This window comes from Phyllobates terribilis, unplaced genomic scaffold, assembly GCF_046119375.1.
Source record: "Phyllobates terribilis strain yellow unplaced genomic scaffold, ASM4611937v1 Scaffold_1__5_contigs__length_1240528914, whole genome shotgun sequence".
NCBI lineage: Eukaryota > Metazoa > Chordata > Amphibia > Anura > Dendrobatidae > Phyllobates > Phyllobates terribilis.
In genome coordinates, this window is record NW_027362761.1 from 1,116,959,528 (window position 1) to 1,116,980,368 (window position 20,841).

At 44.9% G+C, this 20,841-nt stretch overlaps 1 protein-coding gene across 1 annotated transcript in view; it reads left to right on the forward strand.

Moving 5' to 3' along the window:
• The first annotated feature begins 4,016 nt into the window (after nt 1-4,016).
• The window catches only part of DHX15 (DEAH-box helicase 15), a 39,556-nt gene continuing 22,731 nt past the window's right edge, over nt 4,017-20,841 (forward strand). The window contains exons 1-4 of the mRNA XM_073646770.1: nt 4,017-4,256; nt 14,112-14,448; nt 15,105-15,298; nt 20,092-20,251. Of these exons, the coding sequence (XP_073502871.1) occupies nt 4,192-4,256; nt 14,112-14,448; nt 15,105-15,298; nt 20,092-20,251 (756 nt within the window). The 5' untranslated portion in view covers nt 4,017-4,191. The remainder of the gene's footprint in view (nt 4,257-14,111; nt 14,449-15,104; nt 15,299-20,091; nt 20,252-20,841) is intronic.

Consider the following 20,841-nt stretch of genomic DNA (forward strand, 5'->3'; position numbering starts at 1 on the left):
CATCTATTAGAAACTTAAGGATATATGACCATCTAGAGAATTAGTTTACATCACCATATTTTAGCCCTAATGTCAAAGTGGACATAAATATGTGCTGTTGAGGGTAGTGGATTGATTAGCCAACTTATCCTGAGCTCATATTTTAAGGGCTTGACAGAAGTTAACCCCACTCTCATAAGTATTGGCATCTAATGCTCTGTCACACACTGATAATGATGATCTTCCTCATACACATTCTGGGTGTAGTGTGTATTGCTGCCTGTATTCCGGGTGTGCCAAGATGACCGCCACCAGAAGGACATCTGGTCAGAGGCCAGAGGTGATGCAATGGGTGTAGCAACATGGCCGCTGCAGGAAGGGTTGGAACTTTGGGCAGACATAGGTATAACAGATGAGGATGGGGCACTAGGAGTGGCTTGGGTAGTAGCGAGGGGTGGGCCTTCTGGACCCTGGACGGGGTACGTGACATGCAACACAATAATCTGCTGACAATGGATTCTGCTGGCCACAATTAGAACATTCCCAACAATTCATTACTCCGCCATTATCGGAGAGCAGTATCTTTGTAATACACATAACATAGCGTCTTTCCCTTATTGTCTGTATTTTCTTCCTCCATTCACCCTTTTTTTTTTTGACAAATTCTCTGCTGTTCCGTATCAAGCCAAGGCCGTTTTGCTATGCTAGCAGCTGTAACTGGGCGCTTATCTGGCAGCGCGCATATTTCAGTTAACCATTTAAGTTCCTCCACATACTTTTTCCTTCTGTCAACAAACTCAGCGCAACCTTTTTTTTTCACATGCATTCACTTTATTTTTCAACATTCCATTATCTCTTCCTTGCTGCATTTAACATCTTCTACTGTAATTTACAGTACAACCCACACACGTTACTCTTTTGGTTTTCTCTATATGTATAACAAACTGACATGATAGCTGTCCGGCTCTTGTAGCCATCACCTCTCCTTCTCTTAACGAACCATGGTCACGGATGTAATCATTAGATGCAGCTTGTATTGTAGGTCCCCCAAGACGACATATTCCTGCAGCTAGCCCCCACCCATGCTGCAGTTTCGCATTTGCTGCGTTTACAATGATCCCAACTAGCTGTTGTGGTATACTCCCCATGCCTATTCTCAGTATAGTGGAGAATTCCGAAGGACCATTCAGTAAAACAGACGCCACCTCCTGATACTCGTGTCCATGGTCTATTCCCCCAGTTTGGGAGCGGGTGAATAGGGTAGAATTCGGAGGACCCTGGGTCTCTCTGAATGGAGTGTGGACCATGGCGGGGGCAATGGTTTGTAATACCCACCGTCAGCGTTAAGTAATGGGAAGGCTGGTGCTGCAGCACCGGGTCTGTGTGCTCCACAATTATAGCACGTCTCACACCATCCTGGGTTATATGATGGTGGCTGGACACCAGTGGGAAGTGTAGGGTATTTAATCTCCTTAGGTAAAAATTGCTCAGTTTCTGGATTGTGGGGCTGGGGTACTGCTACATTTGTGGGGGTAGGGGATGCTTCTTTAGGGGCTTCGGAGTTGGTTTGTGGACACATAAGTTGGGAAGGGGAATCTACTTCCGCCTCTATTTTTTCCCCATCAGCTTCATTTTGTAGTACAAAACAACCAGTTTTTGTCACAGTGCTAGATAATTTTCCCTTCTTTACATAAAAACAATTGAAATAACCAGGCTTCATCTCCTCCGCTATTTCTACATATCCTTCATCACAAATCTCATGTGCGACTTTCCTGAACTTCTCAGCGTCTTCCAACAATCCACAGTCAACTAATCTACCCCTTTGCTGCCGGATGCCTTCATTCCACAACACAGGCTGAAGCCTCCCCTCCACAGGAAAATTTAACACCTTAAAAACTTTTGGTGCATTCTTAAAAGATCTTTTCCCTTCTCGACCGATCATGATATTCATCACATCCTCCCCCTCCTGCAGGGGAGACAAATTTTTTCTGCTCCACGGAACCGTTGATTAATCACTACAACTGACAAAAAAATCCTTAATTTGTGCACAGCACGAGTCCGGACCTCAGCTGCTGTTTCACTGACTTTATTTCACCCCTTCCCGTCGGGGAGTCTCGAACGGCCAGATGAAAGAACTCTCGTCCGCAGTTCTCCGGACACTAGATATATGTATATCTGTGTGAGTGTCCTACCCAATCTTTGATCACCCGCCCCGAACGGGTTTACCCCGAAACGGTTTAGGTGAAAGGAGGAGAGCTCTTGCCTGCAGCTCTCCGGACACTAGATATACATATATATATCTGGGTGCGTGCCCTACCCAATCTTTGATCACCTGCCGCGACCGAACCTAACAGTGTTCAGTCTCCTAAGGATTTTTGTCAGAAGTTGGGATTCACTTGTCAATCCGAGGTGATACTGCTTTGAAAGTAAATAATATCAGACCCCTAATTGGACTACACCCCTTATAGTCTCACCTTTGACTATATCCAACCAGTGTGCCGTCAGTGAGATGTACCGTCCCTGCCCACAAGCACTTGTCCACGTGTCCGTGGTTAGGTGGACTTTCCTGGTAACTGCGTTGTTGAGGGCACGGCTAATGTTTTGGGACACGTGCTTGTGTATTGCAGGGACGGCACACCGGGAGAAATAGTGGCACAATTTCAGCTTTCCCACGGCCTTGTCCTTAGCCTCTGCATGCACCATCACCATCAAGTCCAGTTCCCCCGTCCCTTGCCATGTGCTTTGCCCATTTTAAATGGAGAACAGTATCTTCCACGCTCACTACAAATAACTGAGTTTGGAGCGAACTTATATGTGATCCGTGTGACGGAGAAAACAGAGTTTTAAATACCTGGCTTGTAGGTAAGTAGTTTGAACAGCAAACTGGTGTGAATTGCTTCACTGACACACTAAAGGAAATTTTTAATGGAGGCCAGAAATGGCAGTATTTTCTGACAACGTATATGTGATCCGTGTGATGGAGAAAACAGAGTTTTAAATAGCTGGATTTCTAGCACTGTAATACGGAAAGGACCTGGCTGTATTCTGCAGTGCCAACAAGCAAATGGCGCAGAAAAATGTTGTTCTCTGGATTGCTTTTTAAGCAAATAATGATTAAGATCCAAAAAAAAAGTATTCCTGGCCCCTGAGACCTGGGCCTTTGTATAGAAATATCTAACAGCAGCAGAAGGCAGAATTGGAATGGAGCCTCTTGTGCTACCTCGGAAATACTTGGCGAGCGCCGAGCATCTTGAGCAGTGAGATGCTTGGGCGAGCACTGAGCATGCTCGCTCATCACTAGTCATAAGGTTTTCAAATATAAAAATTCTAACTACTCCACTTAAAAATAAATAAGAAATCAGCAGATTTGGTGTCACCGCGTCTGTAAGAGGCCAGTCACATGCTATAGAATTAGCCTGAACGGGTAATGCTCTATTGGCCACGTCCCCACTATCAGTATTTGGTCAGTAATCGGTCAGTATTTTTTCTCAGGAGTGGGAGCCAAAACCAGGTGAGGAACAATCAGAGGAAAAGTGTAATAGAAATAAGTCACCAATTCTGCATTTATCACCCACTCCTGAGAAAATAGTAGTGGGGCCGCGGCCTAAGAGAAACAAACGCAAACTTGAAATGACACAATTGCCTTTTTTCGTTCATTATTGCGCCCTAAAAAATACAATAAAACCAAATGAGATAATGTGTGCCCCAAAATGGGAGACGGAGGGTCAGGCGGACTCTTGTTGGGGGGAGCTCCTGCGCCAAGACATAAATATTGTGCTCCCGGTACATTATCACATTAAAGACAATTCTTCTGTCCGCAGTCAGTGATAAGCGCCATTCACACTGTCGGAGACAATGTCGCACAGAACGTCGCTCTTATCTGCAAATTTACGCAACGCTAGAAGTTTTACAGCAACACAAACGCGTCATCCTTCACTTTACGTGCAGCCATTTGATTGGCTGGACACCGTCCAATCATTGCGCTTCTCGCTTATCCAATCGAATTCTTTGTTTGTCTACTGACGTCACTCCGCCCAGACGTCCTCTTTCCTCCCCTCCCCTTTTCCCGCTTCTTCTCTGCGCAGGCGCTGTTCGGTCTCTCTCTCGGCCCTGCTGAGCCGCTGCTCGCGTTGTTTCTGTGTGAGCGCCTGTCCCGCACACGTGACCTCGGAGGCTCCGCGGCCTAGAGAACCGGGAGGAGAAGCGGCCAACATGTCCAAGCGACACCGACTGGACCTGGGCGACGATTATGCCCCGAGTAAGAAGAGAGGAGAAGGGTGAGTGCCGGAGGCGGCGCCGAGGCCGCTTCTTTGTCCGCTCTGGAATATGGCGGCGGCCATTAGTCCGGAAACCTGAGCGTTATACAGCGCGTGCCCTGCTCGGGGAGGGATACTGTACGCGGCAGGCCCATGTCAGGGCCTATCTGTCCTTACATGGGACTGGCGCTGTGCACACGGGGGGCCGCGTGAGGGGGCTGCTCACACCTGTCACATTGGGGCTGTGTTTACACGTGTTGGGGGGGAGCCAAGCGGTATTAACCCCTTCCTTATAGCTGTGCACGTACAATCAGGTGTGGACGTGCGTGCCGGTGCCCTTCAGGTTGCCAAGGCAGCCAGGGGCTCGGAGGACTCGGTAACCGCCAGCTTTCGCCTCCGCTTTCATAGATTGGTAATTCCAGAATATACCGAGATACTGAATAACGACTAATTAGCTTGCAGCACAAAAGAGGAGGATCTCTCTACTGTCGGAGCTCAGGAGCTCAGGACCCGACTGTGTTATAGGTGGTGTGTGCTGCTCTCCAACAGCTGCAGCTGTGATCCCAGTGGGTGTTTGCTTTTTCCTCTTAATGATGCAGCTGAGTTTTGATTGGCCGGCATCGTAGAGGATAATACGGAAACGATCACAGAAGTTCTGTGGTTCATGCCTGGTTGGTTGAAGGGAAAACTAGCATTATTGTTACTGGGGGGGTTAACTTTGGAATGGAGGGGAACAGTGAAACAGCATCAGTTGGAGGAAGTTGTCGATTTGAAGGGGATGTCCAGCTTTAGGCCACGGCCCCACTATCAGTATTCAGTCAGTATTTTTTTTCAGGAGTGGGAGCCAAAACCAGGTGGGGAGCAATCTGAGAAAAGATATAATAGACACAAGTCAATTCTGCATTTATCACCCACTCCTGGTTTTGCTCCCACTCCTGAGAAAAAATACTGACCAAATACTGATAGTGGGGCCGTGGCCTTAAACTACAAATCTGCATTCACTCGGTGGCTGCAGACTTGTGAATCCTCACATCGTGCGCTGTGGGGATTCTCTGGTGCTGGGTGTTCGTGTGGTACCAAAAGTACGCGGTATGTATCCTTCCAGCCACATTTCGACTAGACTCAAGTGCATTGGGTAAGGCCGGATAGAGTCTAGTCGGAACGTGACAAGTATGCAAATCGCATTCTTGCGCTGAAGCCCCCTACTGTCCCGGCGCTGTAGAATCCTCACAGGGCGCATACTGTGAGGGTCCACAAGTCTGCAGTCACATAGTGACTGCTGACTTGTAGTTTAGGACCAGAAAAACCCTTTACATTAAAAATAAAATTAGTGATAGGCCTTTAATAAAAAAAAAAAATCTAAACACCCAAATTTCTTCTTTTCAGTATGTGTGCCTCCCTCCAAAGAAACCGATGAAAACTTCCACCCCAATACTAATAAAAAATTATATTTCAATTAAAAGCTGGAGCAATCAAAGTACATTTACTTTTTATATTGTTAGTGTCCATCAAATAGATATGATACATTAAGGGATGAACTAACATCAATTATGAGGCCACGGCCCCACTATCAGTATTTGGTCAGTATTCGGTCAATATTTTTTCTCAGGAGTGGGAGCCAAAACCAGGAGTGGGTGATAAATGCAGAATTGGTGACTTCTTTCTTTTATACCTTTTCTCTGATTGTTCCTCCCCTGGTTCTGGCTTCCACTCCTGAGAAAAACTACTGACTGAATACCGATAGTGGAGCCGTGGCCTTACAAAGAAAATTATCACCATTGTGAATTTTTCCTGCGTTTCTATAGTTTATAGTGAAATGGTTTGAAATAAGTAAAAAACGAGTCTTAATGCAGATGTATCAGCTGATTTCAGAAAATGGCGTCAAACCAACTTTTTTTCACAAAGTTTAACATTTTGTTTAAATTATTAAATAGTTTAATATGCAAATTGCCTCTTCAGCGAAAAGAGGACTTGAACTGTATAGCGCCACCTATTGGAAGCAGCAGTCCTACAAGTCACAATCAACCCTTTAACGAAGCTTGCAATATGACTTAGGATAAATAGTTTAAAACACCCAACAAAGTAACCAAAGTTATGGCTTTTGGAAGAAGGGGAGGAAAAACTAAAGTTTAAAATGTAAAGGCAGCCTGTCGCCATGAACATGCCGTCCAGTCTGCAGGCCCCATGTTGTAGAGCAGTGGGAGCTGAGCAGACTGATATATAGTTTTGTGAGAAGAGATTCGGCATAACCTGTGTTTTTATAATTTACACCTTTTCTGGGGTTGTCTGTCCAGTGGGTGGTCCTATCAGTGATTGACAGCTATCTGTATGCACACTTATACATAGAAGGCTGTCGGTCACTGATAGGACTGCCCAGTGGATCCAAAATCCCTGAAACAAGAGGATTAAATGAAGGAAATCCAGGTTATACTGAATCTTCTCACAAACATACTGTATATATCAATTTGCTCAGCTCCTCCTGCTCTATAACATGCTGCCAGTGGATTAGACGGCATTTTCATGGTGACAAGTTCTCTTTAAATCACCTGGTCTGGAAAGGGTTAAAGGAGCGATGGAGAGCTGCCATTTTTTGTCATTTGGTTGTGAATTGAACTGCTGCAGTCACGGCAAGCTCACCTGTAAGCACACCCTGACACTTAGATATTTTGCTCTGCGGCGCGATTCTATGAAGCGAGCTGTTAGTGCCTGGCCGTGCTTGCAGGTGCCACTCAGTTTAGTGAGAGTCACTTTGAGCCATGACTTTAATTACTCTTCCCACCGCACTCAAGACTTGCTTTCAGTAAAGCGGGACACTATTTACCTACAGATTAACTATAACTGCAGGTAAATGGCGTTTACCAATTTGTCAGGTTACTGTTAACTTGCTGCACAGATTTTTATGCTGAATGTGGATGGGACTTAGTAAAGTTTCACTCACTTTACTGGTGCAGATTTTTTTGGATGTGAATGCAGTGACAATGAGTAAAAATACATGGCTTATTGAAAAGGTGCACTGTGAAATATTTTGCTAATAGAGGCTCTTAATGTCAGGCTGTGTGCCCCCTATACGTTTAATAGTTTCCGCAGCGGCAATTCCACTGCAGAAACGCTTAAAAAAAACCGCTTGGTAGAAGGCCTGCCATGTTCCCCAATGATAATCCGCATGTGCTGTGCACATGCTGCGGAAATTTACGCTGCGGATTATCATTACGGAAAAGTCCGCAGCACTACCAATTATTTTGCGTAATCGTTTTCATTTTTTGCTGCCATTGACTTGCATTGAATCGCTTAATATCCGCATGACTACATGTGCACATGCAGATATTAAGCTATTCAGTGTGCGGATGGTACCAGTGTCTGGAGAAGAGGAGACTCTCATCCAGACCCCGGGTACCATAGTACCTGTAAAAAAAAAAAAAAAAAAAAAAAAAAAAAATTTAAAATAAAAAATAAACATTATACTTGCCTTCTGATGGCCCCCTGTCTCCTTAGCGATGCGTCCTGGCTTCCCGGCAGCTCACGTCGGCAGTCGTGTGACCTGTCACATGACTAAATGACGTCATGGAAGGTCCTTTTAGACCAGGGGTCTCAAACACGCGGCCCGCGGGCCGCATGCAGCCCCTGAGGCTGCTTTATGCGGCCCGCAGGCACAGACCCCTTGACGATCCCGACCTGGTCCATGAGGAGCCGCCGACAGCAGCGCTGAATTGCCGCACAGAGACTGTTTCCCAGCACTGCATTTCCAATGCCAGCCGCCGGCCAATCAGAGGCCAGCAGCTGATATCTGCGTGTCGGCGCAGCGAGTATGACGTCATTGCCATATGCAGATGTCAGCTGCTGGCCTCTGATTGGCCGGAGTCTCTGTGCGGCAATGCAGCGCTGCTGTCGGCGGCTCCTCCTGGACCAGGTCGGGATCGTCAAGGGGTCGGACTCTGTGGTGCCTGCGGGCCACATCTGCAGGAAGGCCGCCGAGGGAACGGAGGACAGGTGAGAATCATCTTTTTTTTTTTTTTATGTGTGTGAAGAACAGCACAGGGGGCACATAGCCACAAGAGGGGACCTGGATGGGGCACATAGCCACAGCATGGGGACCTGGATGGGGCACATAGCCACAAGATGGGGATCTGGATGGGGCACATAGCCACAAGATGGGGATCTGGATGGGGCACATAGCCACAAGATGGGGATCTGGATGGGGCACATAGCCACAAGATGGGGATCTGGATGGGGCACATAGCCACAAGATGGGGATCTGGATGGGGCACATAGCCACAAGATGGGGATCTGGATGGGGCACATAGCCACAAGATGGGGATCTGGATGGGGCACATAGCCACAAGATGGGGATCTGGATGGGGCACATAGCCACAAGATGGGGATCTGGATGGGGCACATAGCCACAAGATGGGGATCTGGATGGGGCACATAGCCACAAGATGGGGATCTGGATGGGGCACATAGCCACAAGATGGGGATCTGGATGGGGCACATAGCCACAAGATGGGGATCTGGATGGGGCACATAGCCACAAGATGGGGATCTGGATGGGGCACATAGCCACAAGATGGGGATCTGGATGGGGCACATAGCCACAAGAGGGGATCTGGATGGGGCACATAGCCACAGCATGGGGACCTGGATGGGGCACATAGCCACAAGATGGGGACCTGGATGGGGCACATAGCCACAAGATGGGGATCTGGATGGGGCACATAGCCACAAGATGGGGATCTGGATGGGGCACATAGCCACAAGAGGGGACCTGGATGGGGCACATAGCCACAGCATGGGGACCTGGATGGGGCACATAGCCACAAGAGGGGACCTGGATGGGGCACATAGCCACAAGAGGGGGATCTGGATGGGGCACATAGCCACAAGATGGGGGATCTGGATGGGGCACATAGCCACAAGATGGGGATCTGGATGGGGCACATAGCCACAAGATGGGGACCTGGATGGGGCACATAGCCACAAGATGGGGACCTGGATGGGGCACATAGCCACAAGATGGGGACCTGGATGGGGCACATAGCCACAAGATGGGGACCTGGATGGGGCACATAGCCACAAGATGGGGACCTGGATGGGGCACATAGCCACAAGATGTTTGCCATTATTACTATATGATGCTAATTGTAAGACAATATTACTGTATGTGGCCAATTGGGGGAAACAAAATTGTAAAAATCAAAAAAATAAAAATAAAGCCTGAAAAAATATTGGGCACTAAAAATGCTGTTTTATATGTAAACTAAAGTAAACACAAAAAAGTGCACGTTTATTATCGCCACATCCATAACGACCCAAGCTATAAAAAAATAAACACGGAAAAAATGTTCAAAAGGTGTATACAAAAAAAAATGGTATCACTAAAAATGTCACATTGAACAAAGAATGCGGCCCCCCAAATTCAAATTTTTTCCATGTGCGGCCCATATACCCAGCCGAGTTTGAGACCCCTGTTTTAGACCATCGCAAGCTGCCAGGGAACCAGGACGCATCGCTAAGGAGACCGGGGGCCATCAGAAGGTTAAGTATAATGTTTATTTTTTAATATTCTTTTTAACTATTAACTTGGTCACACTATATTAATCCATGCCGGTTGCATGGATTTATATAGTGTGACCAAGTTGTCAAGCACTTTTCCAAGTGATGCTAAAAGCGCTTGACAACCTGCATGCGAAATCGCATGTGAAAAACGTGGGACATACGCTTGTCACTGGCAGAAACACATGTAAAATCCGCATGCTTTTTTTCTGCCAGGGAGATGCAGAAACGCTGAAGAAAAATTCGGAGCATTTCTGCATCGTGGGCACATAGCCATAGAATTTTTTCTAGCCAAATCTTTCACCAGAATTATTATGTTACAGTGGGAGATGTAGGATAAGAAAGGGCTGTAGTTGCCTGAATCCGCTTATGCTGACTTCTGCATTTTACATCCTCCTGTATAGATATGCTGTCAGAGCAGATACACAGCAGAGCTATGTGGAAGATGATTGCTGGTGATCACTAAGACCTTGTGTGCTTGTGTCAGGAGGAATACGCCACATCTCTGGCAGAGGCTTATGTGTTGCAGAAACAAATGATTGGCCATGATAAAAAGTTTAACTTTTTGTTTCCCCTTTACCTTTCCCCCTCCCCTTTACCTCCCCACCTTTTACTTTCCCTTTCTTTGGTCTGTTATCAGTACTGTTCAGGGGTGCATAGCCTTGGGGCTGGGATATCCTGCAGCACGCAATGCCCTACTGTGCATTGTGTGTCATTACACAGCTGTGGGGTGGCCAGGGGCTCCTACCCTGACCCTAACACTTTGTGGCACCCTATCTCGCCCTATTCCCCAGGATACCTCTGAAGGTGAGGATGCTGAGGCCTCAGTCCTAACTCCTGAGTTATCCCACTTGTTCTCCTCCCCCCACCCGGGGAAGAGGGGCGCTACTGTACACCGAAGTACACCCACCCGACAAGGTAAAACGGACAGGGATAAACGGAAAACTCCAGGCACACAAAATATTCTCTCACATATTATAGAGGGAAGCATCGGGGTGTGTAGGTACTGGGAATAAACCAAAATAAAGGAGGATAAGGAATAAGCACACATACAAACCAGGCAACAGTCACAAGTTATTGCTTCTCATAGAGCTCCTCACTCTCTTTAGCCATGGAGCAAATGCTAGCTGTGATAAGGACTTGGTATCAGAGCCCATGTTATAAAGGGAAAGGGAGTGGCTAACCGAGCTCAGCTGTGAGCACAGGGAAATCCAACATGGCCACTTAACCCCTGTTCTGCTGGAAGAAATAAATAAATTTAAAATGACGGAGAAGTCCTTCTCAGAGTTGGAGCAGGAGCCCTCCGGCACTGAGGTCTCCTGGCTCCATCCAACCTGTCACGGTAACCCCGTGACATAGTGTTTGGTCACAAGTACACTGCTCAAAAAAATAAAGGAAACACTCAAATAACACATCCTAGATCTGAGTGAATGAAATATTCTCATTGAAAACTTTGTTCTGTACAAAGTTGAATGCACTGACAACAAAATCGCACAAAAATCATCAATGGAAATCAAATTTATTAACCAATGGAGGCCTGGATTTGGAGTCTCCCCCAAAATTAAAATTAAAGTGGAAAAACACACTACAGGCTGATCCAGCTTTGATGTAATGTCCTTAAAACAAGTCAAAATGAGGCTCAGTATTTTGTGTGGCCTCCACGTGCCTGTATGACCTCCCTACAACGCCTGGGCATGCTCCTGATGAGGTTGCGGATGGTCTCCTGTGGGATCTCCTCCCAGACCTGGACTAAAGCATCCGCCAACTCCTGGACAGTTTGTGGTGCAACGTGACGTTGGTGGATGGAGCGAGACATGATGTCCTAGATGTGCTCAATCGGATTCAGGTCTGGGGAACGGGCGGGCCAGTCCATAACTTCAATGCCTTCATCTTGCAGGAACTGCTGACGCACTCCAACCACATGAGGTCTGGCATTGTCCTGCATTAGGAGGAACCCAGGGCCAACCGCACCAGCATATGGTCTCACAAGGGGTCTGAGGATCTCATCTCGGTACCTAGTGGCAGTCAGGCTACCTCTGGCGAGCACATGGAGGGCTGTGCGGCCCTCCAAAGAAATGCCACCCCAAACCATTACTGACCCACTGCCAAACCGGTCATGCTGAAGGATGTTGCAGGCAGCAGATCGCTCCCCATGTCGTCTCCAGACTGTCATGTCTGTCACATGTGCTCAGTGTGAACCTGCTTTCATCTGTGAAGAGCACAGGATGCCAATGGCGACTTTACCAATCCTGTTGTTCTGTGGCAAATGCCAAGCGTCTTGCACGATGTTGGGCTGTGCGCCCAACCCCAATCTGTGGACGTCAGGCCCTCATACCACCCTCATGGAGTCTGTTTCTAACCGTTTGTGCAGACACATGCACATTTGTGGCCTGCTGGAGGTCATTTTGCAGGGCTCTGGCAGTGCTCCTCCTCTTCCTCCTTGCACAAAGGCGGAGGTAGCGGTCCTGCTGCTGGGTTGTTGCCCTCCTACAGCCCCCTCCACGTCTCCTGGTGTACTGGCCTGTCTCCTGGTAGCGCCTCCAGCCTCTGGACACTACGCTGATAGACACAGCAAACCTTCTTGCCACAGCTCGCATTGATGTGCCATCCTGGATGAGCTGCACTACCTGAGCAACTTCTGTGGGTTGTAGAGCCCGTCTCATGCTACCATGAGTGTGAAAGCACAACCAACATTCATAAGTGACCAAAACATGAGCCAGAAAGCATTGGTACTGAGATGTGGTCTGTGGTCCCCACCTGCAGAACCACTCCTTTATTGAGCTCCGTCATTTCTATAATGCTAATGCAGATCCACCCCCTATTCTTGTCCTAAGGATAGGCCATCAACCAAAAAAAGTAGTGGCCAGCATCTATAAGAATTGTGTGCTGTGTGATCATTTCTAGGCCAGACATATTTTGGCAGAATGGACGAGAGTCCTGCGGCGCTGAAAGTAGGTGAGGTGAAAAAGTGTCCGTGCATGACTGCTGGTTTATTCATTGTAGGATATGGGAGAAGGGAAACAGTGTCTGGCATGTACCACGATATAGAAAGCTGAGTGCATGGTCCTTTCTGGACAGCACACCCATGAGAAGGGTACCTCTACTGTCCAGATAGGTGCAAGCCCCAGAACTGAAACCAGCACCTACTAGATATTTATGGTACATACTTACAATATGCAGTACATGTCTCAGAAGGTAATACTTAAATAATATTGTGGCATGTGGGGTTAGTTCTATCTGACCGTGTGGCCCTCGGACTCAAAAAGATAGTGCACCTGTCTTTATAGGGTTATTCTCATTTGAACCTTTCATGACTGTGAATGGAATAACTTCATCCAGGCTCCGACCAGTGAAGAGGAACTACGAAAACATTCAGTAATGGCTACACAATGCTGTTTCCATAAATTTCTATGAGGCTAAGTTCACACTTATACAATTGCAAACATGATTAGCTCTTTGTGCCCTTCTGCAAAGCGAATGGTGCAAGAGCTGCCAGGCTGTCTGTATGAGGGCAGCTTTTTTTTTTGTACATGTATAACACTTATACCCAAAATACATACATGTGAGCGTACCATAACGCACAAAAGGTAATGGAAGTTATAGAAACCGTCTTCCACACAGAGATGCGTAAATGTCACTCATTTCTATGTGGGTTAAGGTTCATATTCACGTTAGACCAGAGAAGTCAAACACGCAGCGGGCCAAAATGAAAAACTTATACTGGTTGGCCCACGCCTTTAACAGTATAATGGGCTCCACATAGCCCTGCATACAGAATAATGGGCCCCACATAATCCTCCATACAGAATAATGGGCCCCACGTAGGCGTCCCATCCAGAATAAATCTCTCACTTTCAATTTATGGATAAAATCTTTAAAAATTATTGGTATTCGGCGAAGAAAATTTTTCCTGTCACGAAGATCGGAGAGGATGGTTGGTGCTTTAAAACTTTTATGGAGGAGCTGGAGGCAGACACGAGTTCTCCTGAATTAAGTTACAGGTCTCCATAGTACTTTATAAGCACCAACTGCCATCTCCTATCTCAGTAATGGGATTGTCTGTGTTCACTGAAGACTGATTTTTACCCATGAATTGAGAATTTTGAGAATGAAAGATCAGTTCAGGAGGAGGAAGTGGAGATATCTATATCTATTTATTTTGCCACCTGGTCATTGTGCAGACGCGCTGTCATCATTGGCTGCAGTCAGACATGCACCAAGCGCTTCATGTACTTACAGAAGCAAATATTTTACTGGAAGGAAGCTCTGCAGGCTGGAGAACTGTTCAAGGGTTTTCATTTTATTTTATTATCCTCTTCCTTTTAGGAAGGACAGAGATAGAGATGACAGATCAAAGGACCGTGACCGAGATCGTGACAGAGACCGCGATCGTGAGCGCGATAGAGACAAAGATAAGGAATCCCGCGGTGCAGCCAATCCTCCATATATCTCTGCAGCTGGCGTTCAGCCCGTAAAGCCGGCAGCACTCCCACAGGGCATCAATCCTTTCACCAATTTACCCCACACACCACGTTACTACGACATCCTAAAGAAACGTCTGCAGTTGCCCGTGTGGGAGTACAAGGAACGGTTCACGGATATCCTCATGAGGAACCAGAGTTTTGTCTTGGTGGGAGAGACTGGTTCTGGAAAAACTACACAGGTACGAGTCTATAACGCCCTGCCAGATATGCAGTCTAAGGCTATGTGCACACAACGTCTCTTACGCTCAGGTGAACCCGCCGAGTTTTTAAGTAGTATACTTTTTTTTTTTTTTTTTAATCTCTGAAGCTTCTTTTGTGTACTTTTTTTGGGAGGTGGTTACTTCCTGAGCGGTTTTCCGATGGTTATGGCCGCCGGCGGATTTTTGGACGGTTTTTGCGACATTTTTTACTGTCATTTTCCGGACATTTTTTTTCCCTCTTCGTTGAATAATTAAGGACCTTTTTTTTAAGCAAAGACAATAGTATAACGCTCCAAAAGATGTTTGGATGTCTTCCGGGCTGATTTTAAGGTTTCTTGACTAGTAAAGTATGTAACGTCTTCTGAATGGACCTGTTACTACTATTAACTGCTTAGTGTTTATAGAAGCTTCAAGTGATTAAAAGATGTTCAAATGCCTAAATATGGGCACAGCAAGTCATTTTACATAGAAATACTTATGTTCATTCTGTTTAAGCATTTTCTGATTTTTTTTTTTCAAGCGTTTTCCATGGCAGAATTCGCCTGAAAGTGGTCTGCATGTACCTTATATGCTCTAATTACTCCAGATGGGTGAAGCCCCCACAAGTTTCCTAAACCTATGCTGTTATATTGTAGATCCCGCAGTGGTGCGTAGAGTACATGAGGTCGTTACCTGGTCCAAAGAGAGGTGTAGCTTGTACCCAACCCAGGAGAGTGGCCGCCATGAGTGTGGCTCAGAGAGTTGCCGATGAGATGGATGTGATGCTCGGCCAGGAGGTTGGGTACTCGATCCGATTTGAGGACTGCAGTAGTGCAAAAACTATTTTGAAGTAAGTAGAAGCCGATTGAACACTATAAGCCGTCCAAGTAGACTTGTCCTGGATCCATAGCTAGTAACAGTACCACAAATGTCCACAGATGCAGCTCATTCCCATTCACATCAGTGCAGCTGAGCTGCAATGCCAAGCACAACCATAGGCAGACAGGGGCGCTACCTGAAAGAACATAGACATTGTTTTCTAATCCTGGATAAACTTTTGAAGCTTGTATACATTTACTTCTATTTAAGGCAATATCCTATCCAGATGAAGCTTAGATTACATAGATTCAGATTTTAGGCAACAAAACCACAAAAGAACACATGGAAACCAAGAGTAAAGAAACATGTGAATTAAACCAGAATATGTGATAAACCCAAAGTTACCACCCTTTTACTCTGATGGCAAGAGTATACCTCCCACCCCACCATTCTCTCAAGTGATGCGTTTAAAGTGAAGTGATCATCGGAAAATGTCCTATTTAAATCATTTTTTTTGTGTTTTTAAATGTATTTAAAGAAAAGAGTTCGCAATGTTTTTTTTTTTTTCTATATCATGATTAGTGATGAGTGCAAGGGCTTGTTGTTCGAGTTTGCCGAGGGTGCTCGGGTATGCACTGAGTATCGCAGGTGCTTGAGTGTAATGTGGGAGTCCCCGCACCCACATGCTTGGCTGCGGTTAGCCACAAAACTTGCGGGGATTGCCTGACAAACATGGGCAATCCTGTATGTTTGGTGCCTGTCTAACAACCAGGAAACACTCCAGCACCCGCGATACCCTGTGCATACCCGAGCACTCTCGACTAATAATAAAAACTCGAGTAATGAGCACTTTTCACTAATAATGATCCTTATTAGAAAAATAATAATCTTTCTCTTTTTCCTTTCTTCTTCTCTCTCTTTTTCCTTTCTTCTCCTCTCTCTTTTTCCTTTCTTCTCCTCTCTCTTTTTCCTTTCTTCTCCTCTCTCTTTTTCCTTTCTTCTCCTCTCTCTTTTTCCTTTCTTCTCCTCTCTCTTTTTCCTTTCTTCTCCTCTCTCTTTTTCCTTTCTTCTCCTCTCTCTTTTTCCTTTCTTCTCCTCTCTCTTTTTCCTTTCTTCTCCTCTCTCTTTTTCCTTTCTTCTCCTCTCTCTTTTTCCTTTCTTCTCCTCTCTCTTTTTCCTTTCTTCTCCTCTCTCTTTTTCCTTTCTTCTCCTCTCTCTTTTTCCTTTCTTCTCCTCTCTCTTTTTCCTTTCTTCTCCTCTCTCTTTTTCCTTTCTTCTCCTCTCTCTTTTTCCTTTCTTCTCCTCTCTCTTTTTCCTTTCTTCTCCTCTCTCTTTTTCCTTTCTTCTCCTCTCTCTTTTTCCTTTCTTCTCCTCTCTCTTTTTCCTTTCTTCTCCTCTCTCTTTTTCCTTTCTTCTCCTCTCTCTTTTTCCTTTCTTCTCCTCTCTCTTTTTCCTTTCTTCTCCTCTCTCTTTTTCCTTTCTTCTCCTCTCTCTTTTTCCTTTCTTCTCCTCTCTCTTTTTCCTTTCTTCTCCTCTCTCTTTTTCCTTTCTTCTCCTCTCTCTTTTTCCTTTCTTCTCCTCTCTCTTTTTCCTTTCTTCTCCTCTCTCTTTTTCCTTTCTTCTCCTCTCTCTTTTTCCTTTCTTCTCCTCTCTTTTTCCTTTCTTCTCCTCTCTCTTTTTCCTTTCTTCTCCTCTCTCTTTTTCCTTTCTTCTCCTCTCTCTTTTTCCTTTCTTCTCCTCTCTCTTTTTCCTTTCTTCTCCTCTCTCTTTTTCCTTTCTTCTCCTCTCTCTTTTTCCTTTCTTCTCCTCTCTCTTTTTCCTTTCTTCTCCTCTCTCTTTTTCCTTTCTTCTCCTCTCTCTTTTTCCTTTCTTCTCCTCTCTCTTTTTCCTTTCTTCTCCTCTCTCTTTTTCCTTTCTTCTCCTCTCTCTTTTTCCTTTCTTCTCCTCTCTCTTTTTCCTTTCTTCTCCTCTCTCTTTTTCCTTTCTTCTCCTCTCTCTTTTTCCTTTCTTCTCCTCTCTCTTTTTCCTTTCTTCTCCTCTCTCTTTTTCCTTTCTTCTCCTCTCTCTTTTTCCTTTCTTCTCCTCTCTCTTTTTCCTTTCTTCTCCTCTCTCTTTTTCCTTTCTTCTCCTCTCTCTTTTTCCTTTCTTCTCCTCTCTCTTTTTCCTTTCTTCTCCTCTCTCTTTTTCCTTTCTTCTCCTCTCTCTTTTTCCTTTCTTCTCCTCTCTCTTTTTCCTTTCTTCTCCTCTCTCTTTTTCCTTTCTTCTCCTCTCTCTTTTTCCTTTCTTCTCCTCTCTCTTTTTCCTTTCTTCTCCTCTCTCTTTTTCCTTTCTTCTCCTCTCTCTTTTTCCTTTCTTCTCCTCTCTCTTTTTCCTTTCTTCTCCTCTCTCTTTTTCCTTTCTTCTCCTCTCTCTTTTTCCTTTCTTCTCCTCTCTCTTTTTCCTTTCTTCTCCTCTCTCTTTTTCCTTTCTTCTCCTCTCTCTTTTTCCTTTCTTCTCCTCTCTCTTTTTCCTTTCTTCTCCTCTCTCTTTTTCCTTTCTTCTCCTCTCTCTTTTTCCTTTCTTCTCCTCTCTCTTTTTCCTTTCTTCTCCTCTCTCTTTTTCCTTTCTTCTCCTCTCTCTTTTTCCTTTCTTCTCCTCTCTCTTTTTCCTTTCTTCTCCTCTCTCTTTTTCCTTTCTTCTCCTCTCTCTTTTTCCTTTCTTCTCCTCTCTCTTTTTCCTTTCTTCTCCTCTCTCTTTTTCCTTTCTTCTCCTCTCTCTTTTTCCTTTCTTCTCCTCTCTCTTTTTCCTTTCTTCTCCTCTCTCTTTTTCCTTTCTTCTCCTCTCTCTTTTTCCTTTCTTCTCCTCTCTCTTTTTCCTTTCTTCTCCTCTCTCTTTTTCCTTTCTTCTCCTCTCTCTTTTTCCTTTCTTCTCCTCTCTCTTTTTCCTTTCTTCTCCTCTCTCTTTTTCCTTTCTTCTCCTCTCTCTTTTTCCTTTCTTCTCCTCTCTCTTTTTCCTTTCTTCTCCTCTCTCTTTTTCCTTTCTTCTCCTCTCTCTTTTTCCTTTCTTCTCCTCTCTCTTTTTCCTTTCTTCTCCTCTCTCTTTTTCCTTTCTTCTCCTCTCTCTTTTTCCTTTCTTCTCCTCTCTCTTTTTCCTTTCTTCTCCTCTCTCTTTTTCCTTTCTTCTCCTCTCTCTTTTTCCTTTCTTCTCCTCTCTCTTTTTCCTTTCTTCTCCTCTCTCTTTTTCCTTTCTTCTCCTCTCTCTTTTTCCTTTCTTCTCCTCTCTCTTTTTCCTTTCTTCTCCTCTCTCTTTTTCCTTTCTTCTCCTCTCTCTTTTTCCTTTCTTCTCCTCTCTCTTTTTCCTTTCTTCTCCTCTCTCTTTTTCCTTTCTTCTCCTCTCTCTTTTTCCTTTCTTCTCCTCTCTCTTTTTCCTTTCTTCTCCTCTCTCTTTTTCCTTTCTTCTCCTCTCTCTTTTTCCTTTCTTCTCCTCTCTCTTTTTCCTTTCTTCTCCTCTCTCTTTTTCCTTTCTTCTCCTCTCTCTTTTTCCTTTCTTCTCCTCTCTCTTTTTCCTTTCTTCTCCTCTCTCTTTTTCCTTTCTTCTCCTCTCTCTTTTTCCTTTCTTCTCCTCTCTCTTTTTCCTTTCTTCTCCTCTCTCTTTTTCCTTTCTTCTCCTCTCTCTTTTTCCTTTCTTCTCCTCTCTCTTTTTCCTTTCTTCTCCTCTCTCTTTTTCCTTTCTTCTCCTCTCTCTTTTTCCTTTCTTCTCCTCTCTCTTTTTCCTTTCTTCTCCTCTCTCTTTTTCCTTTCTTCTCCTCTCTCTTTTTCCTTTCTTCTCCTCTCTCTTTTTCCTTTCTTCTCCTCTCTCTTTTTCCTTTCTTCTCCTCTCTCTTTTTCCTTTCTTCTCCTCTCTCTTTTTCCTTTCTTCTCCTCTCTCTTTTTCCTTTCTTCTCCTCTCTCTTTTTCCTTTCTTCTCCTCTCTCTTTTTCCTTTCTTCTCCTCTCTCTTTTTCCTTTCTTCTCCTCTCTCTTTTTCCTTTCTTCTCCTCTCTCTTTTTCCTTTCTTCTCCTCTCTCTTTTTCCTTTCTTCTCCTCTCTCTTTTTCCTTTCTTCTCCTCTCTCTTTTTCCTTTCTTCTCCTCTCTCTTTTTCCTTTCTTCTCCTCTCTCTTTTTCCTTTCTTCTCCTCTCTCTTTTTCCTTTCTTCTCCTCTCTCTTTTTCCTTTCTTCTCCTCTCTCTTTTTCCTTTCTTCTCCTCTCTCTTTTTCCTTTCTTCTCCTCTCTCTTTTTCCTTTCTTCTCCTCTCTCTTTTTCCTTTCTTCTCCTCTCTCTTTTTCCTTTCTTCTCCTCTCTCTTTTTCCTTTCTTCTCCTCTCTCTTTTTCCTTTCTTCTCCTCTCTCTTTTTCCTTTCTTCTCCTCTCTCTTTTTCCTTTCTTCTCCTCTCTTGTACACACAGATATGAGGGATTCCTTCTCTCCTGTCTCTGTAGCACATGTTCATAAGCAGCAGAATGATATACATTATGCAGGAGTATGAGCAGTGTAGCTGTGAATCCAGCTCTGGGGTGAAATCAACACTAGAAAGCAGCAGCATGGGCCTGCATGTCTTTACTTTTCACCCTCTCCATAGACTTCTGTAAGAAGCTGTAATCTGACTGACATGAGTGAGCCATTAAAATCTGTCTTGGTCAAAACAAGATGTGAATGAAGAGTTCAAGAAGCAATAGGGAAAAGTGGCTCCTAAATGGAGAACTAGATTTCTCTGATAAAATGTTGCATTTGCTTCTGTTTATTCTGTTCATTGAAGTGACGGTGATCACCTAACAGCAATCCTTATGTGAATGTATGTCTCTCTCTAGGTACATGACTGATGGTATGTTACTACGAGAGGCGATGAACGATCCCCTGCTGGAGCGCTACGGTGTAGTTATACTTGATGAAGCCCACGAAAGAACTTTAGCTACAGATATTTTAATGGGTGTTTTAAAAGAGGTTGTTCGACAAAGGAATGATTTAAAGGTAAAGCCATTTTTTGCTGTCTCTTGTTCCATCTCTGTGGGTGCACCGGCATAGTTGTACCATAAAATGATTGTAGAGCGGGAGCGTGCACAGCTATTGTTTTCTTAAATAATTTTCTTTGCAGAGTCTGTCTCTAAACAGCAGCACAGACCGTCCGCAGTCTGTGTAACTGCAGAACGCTCCGCTCCTGGATCCAGTATAGTTTCCAACTCTGTAAAATGTAATGTGCTTCTACAGCGCTGACTTTACTAGGAGTATAGGAGCCTGGGGGTCAAGCAGGACCCTTTCCTGGGGCACTGATATGAGCGGTAGGCACCGCAGTTGGTCTGTGCTGCTGTGCTAGTTATTTAGAAAATTTATTGTGCCCGGTCTTCCACTAATCACTTCTCCTTATAATTGGAGGTACACTTTAAGGGTATGTGCACACACATTGTGTTTTGCTGCGTATTTGCTGCAGATTTTTATGTAAATTTTCAGCTATGTCTGGTAGTACCAGCAAAGTCTATGAGAAACCAGAATTCACTGTTCCCACGTGTTGCTTTTTGTTTGCTGCGTATTTTCAGTGATTAGAAAAACGCTGAAAGAAGTGA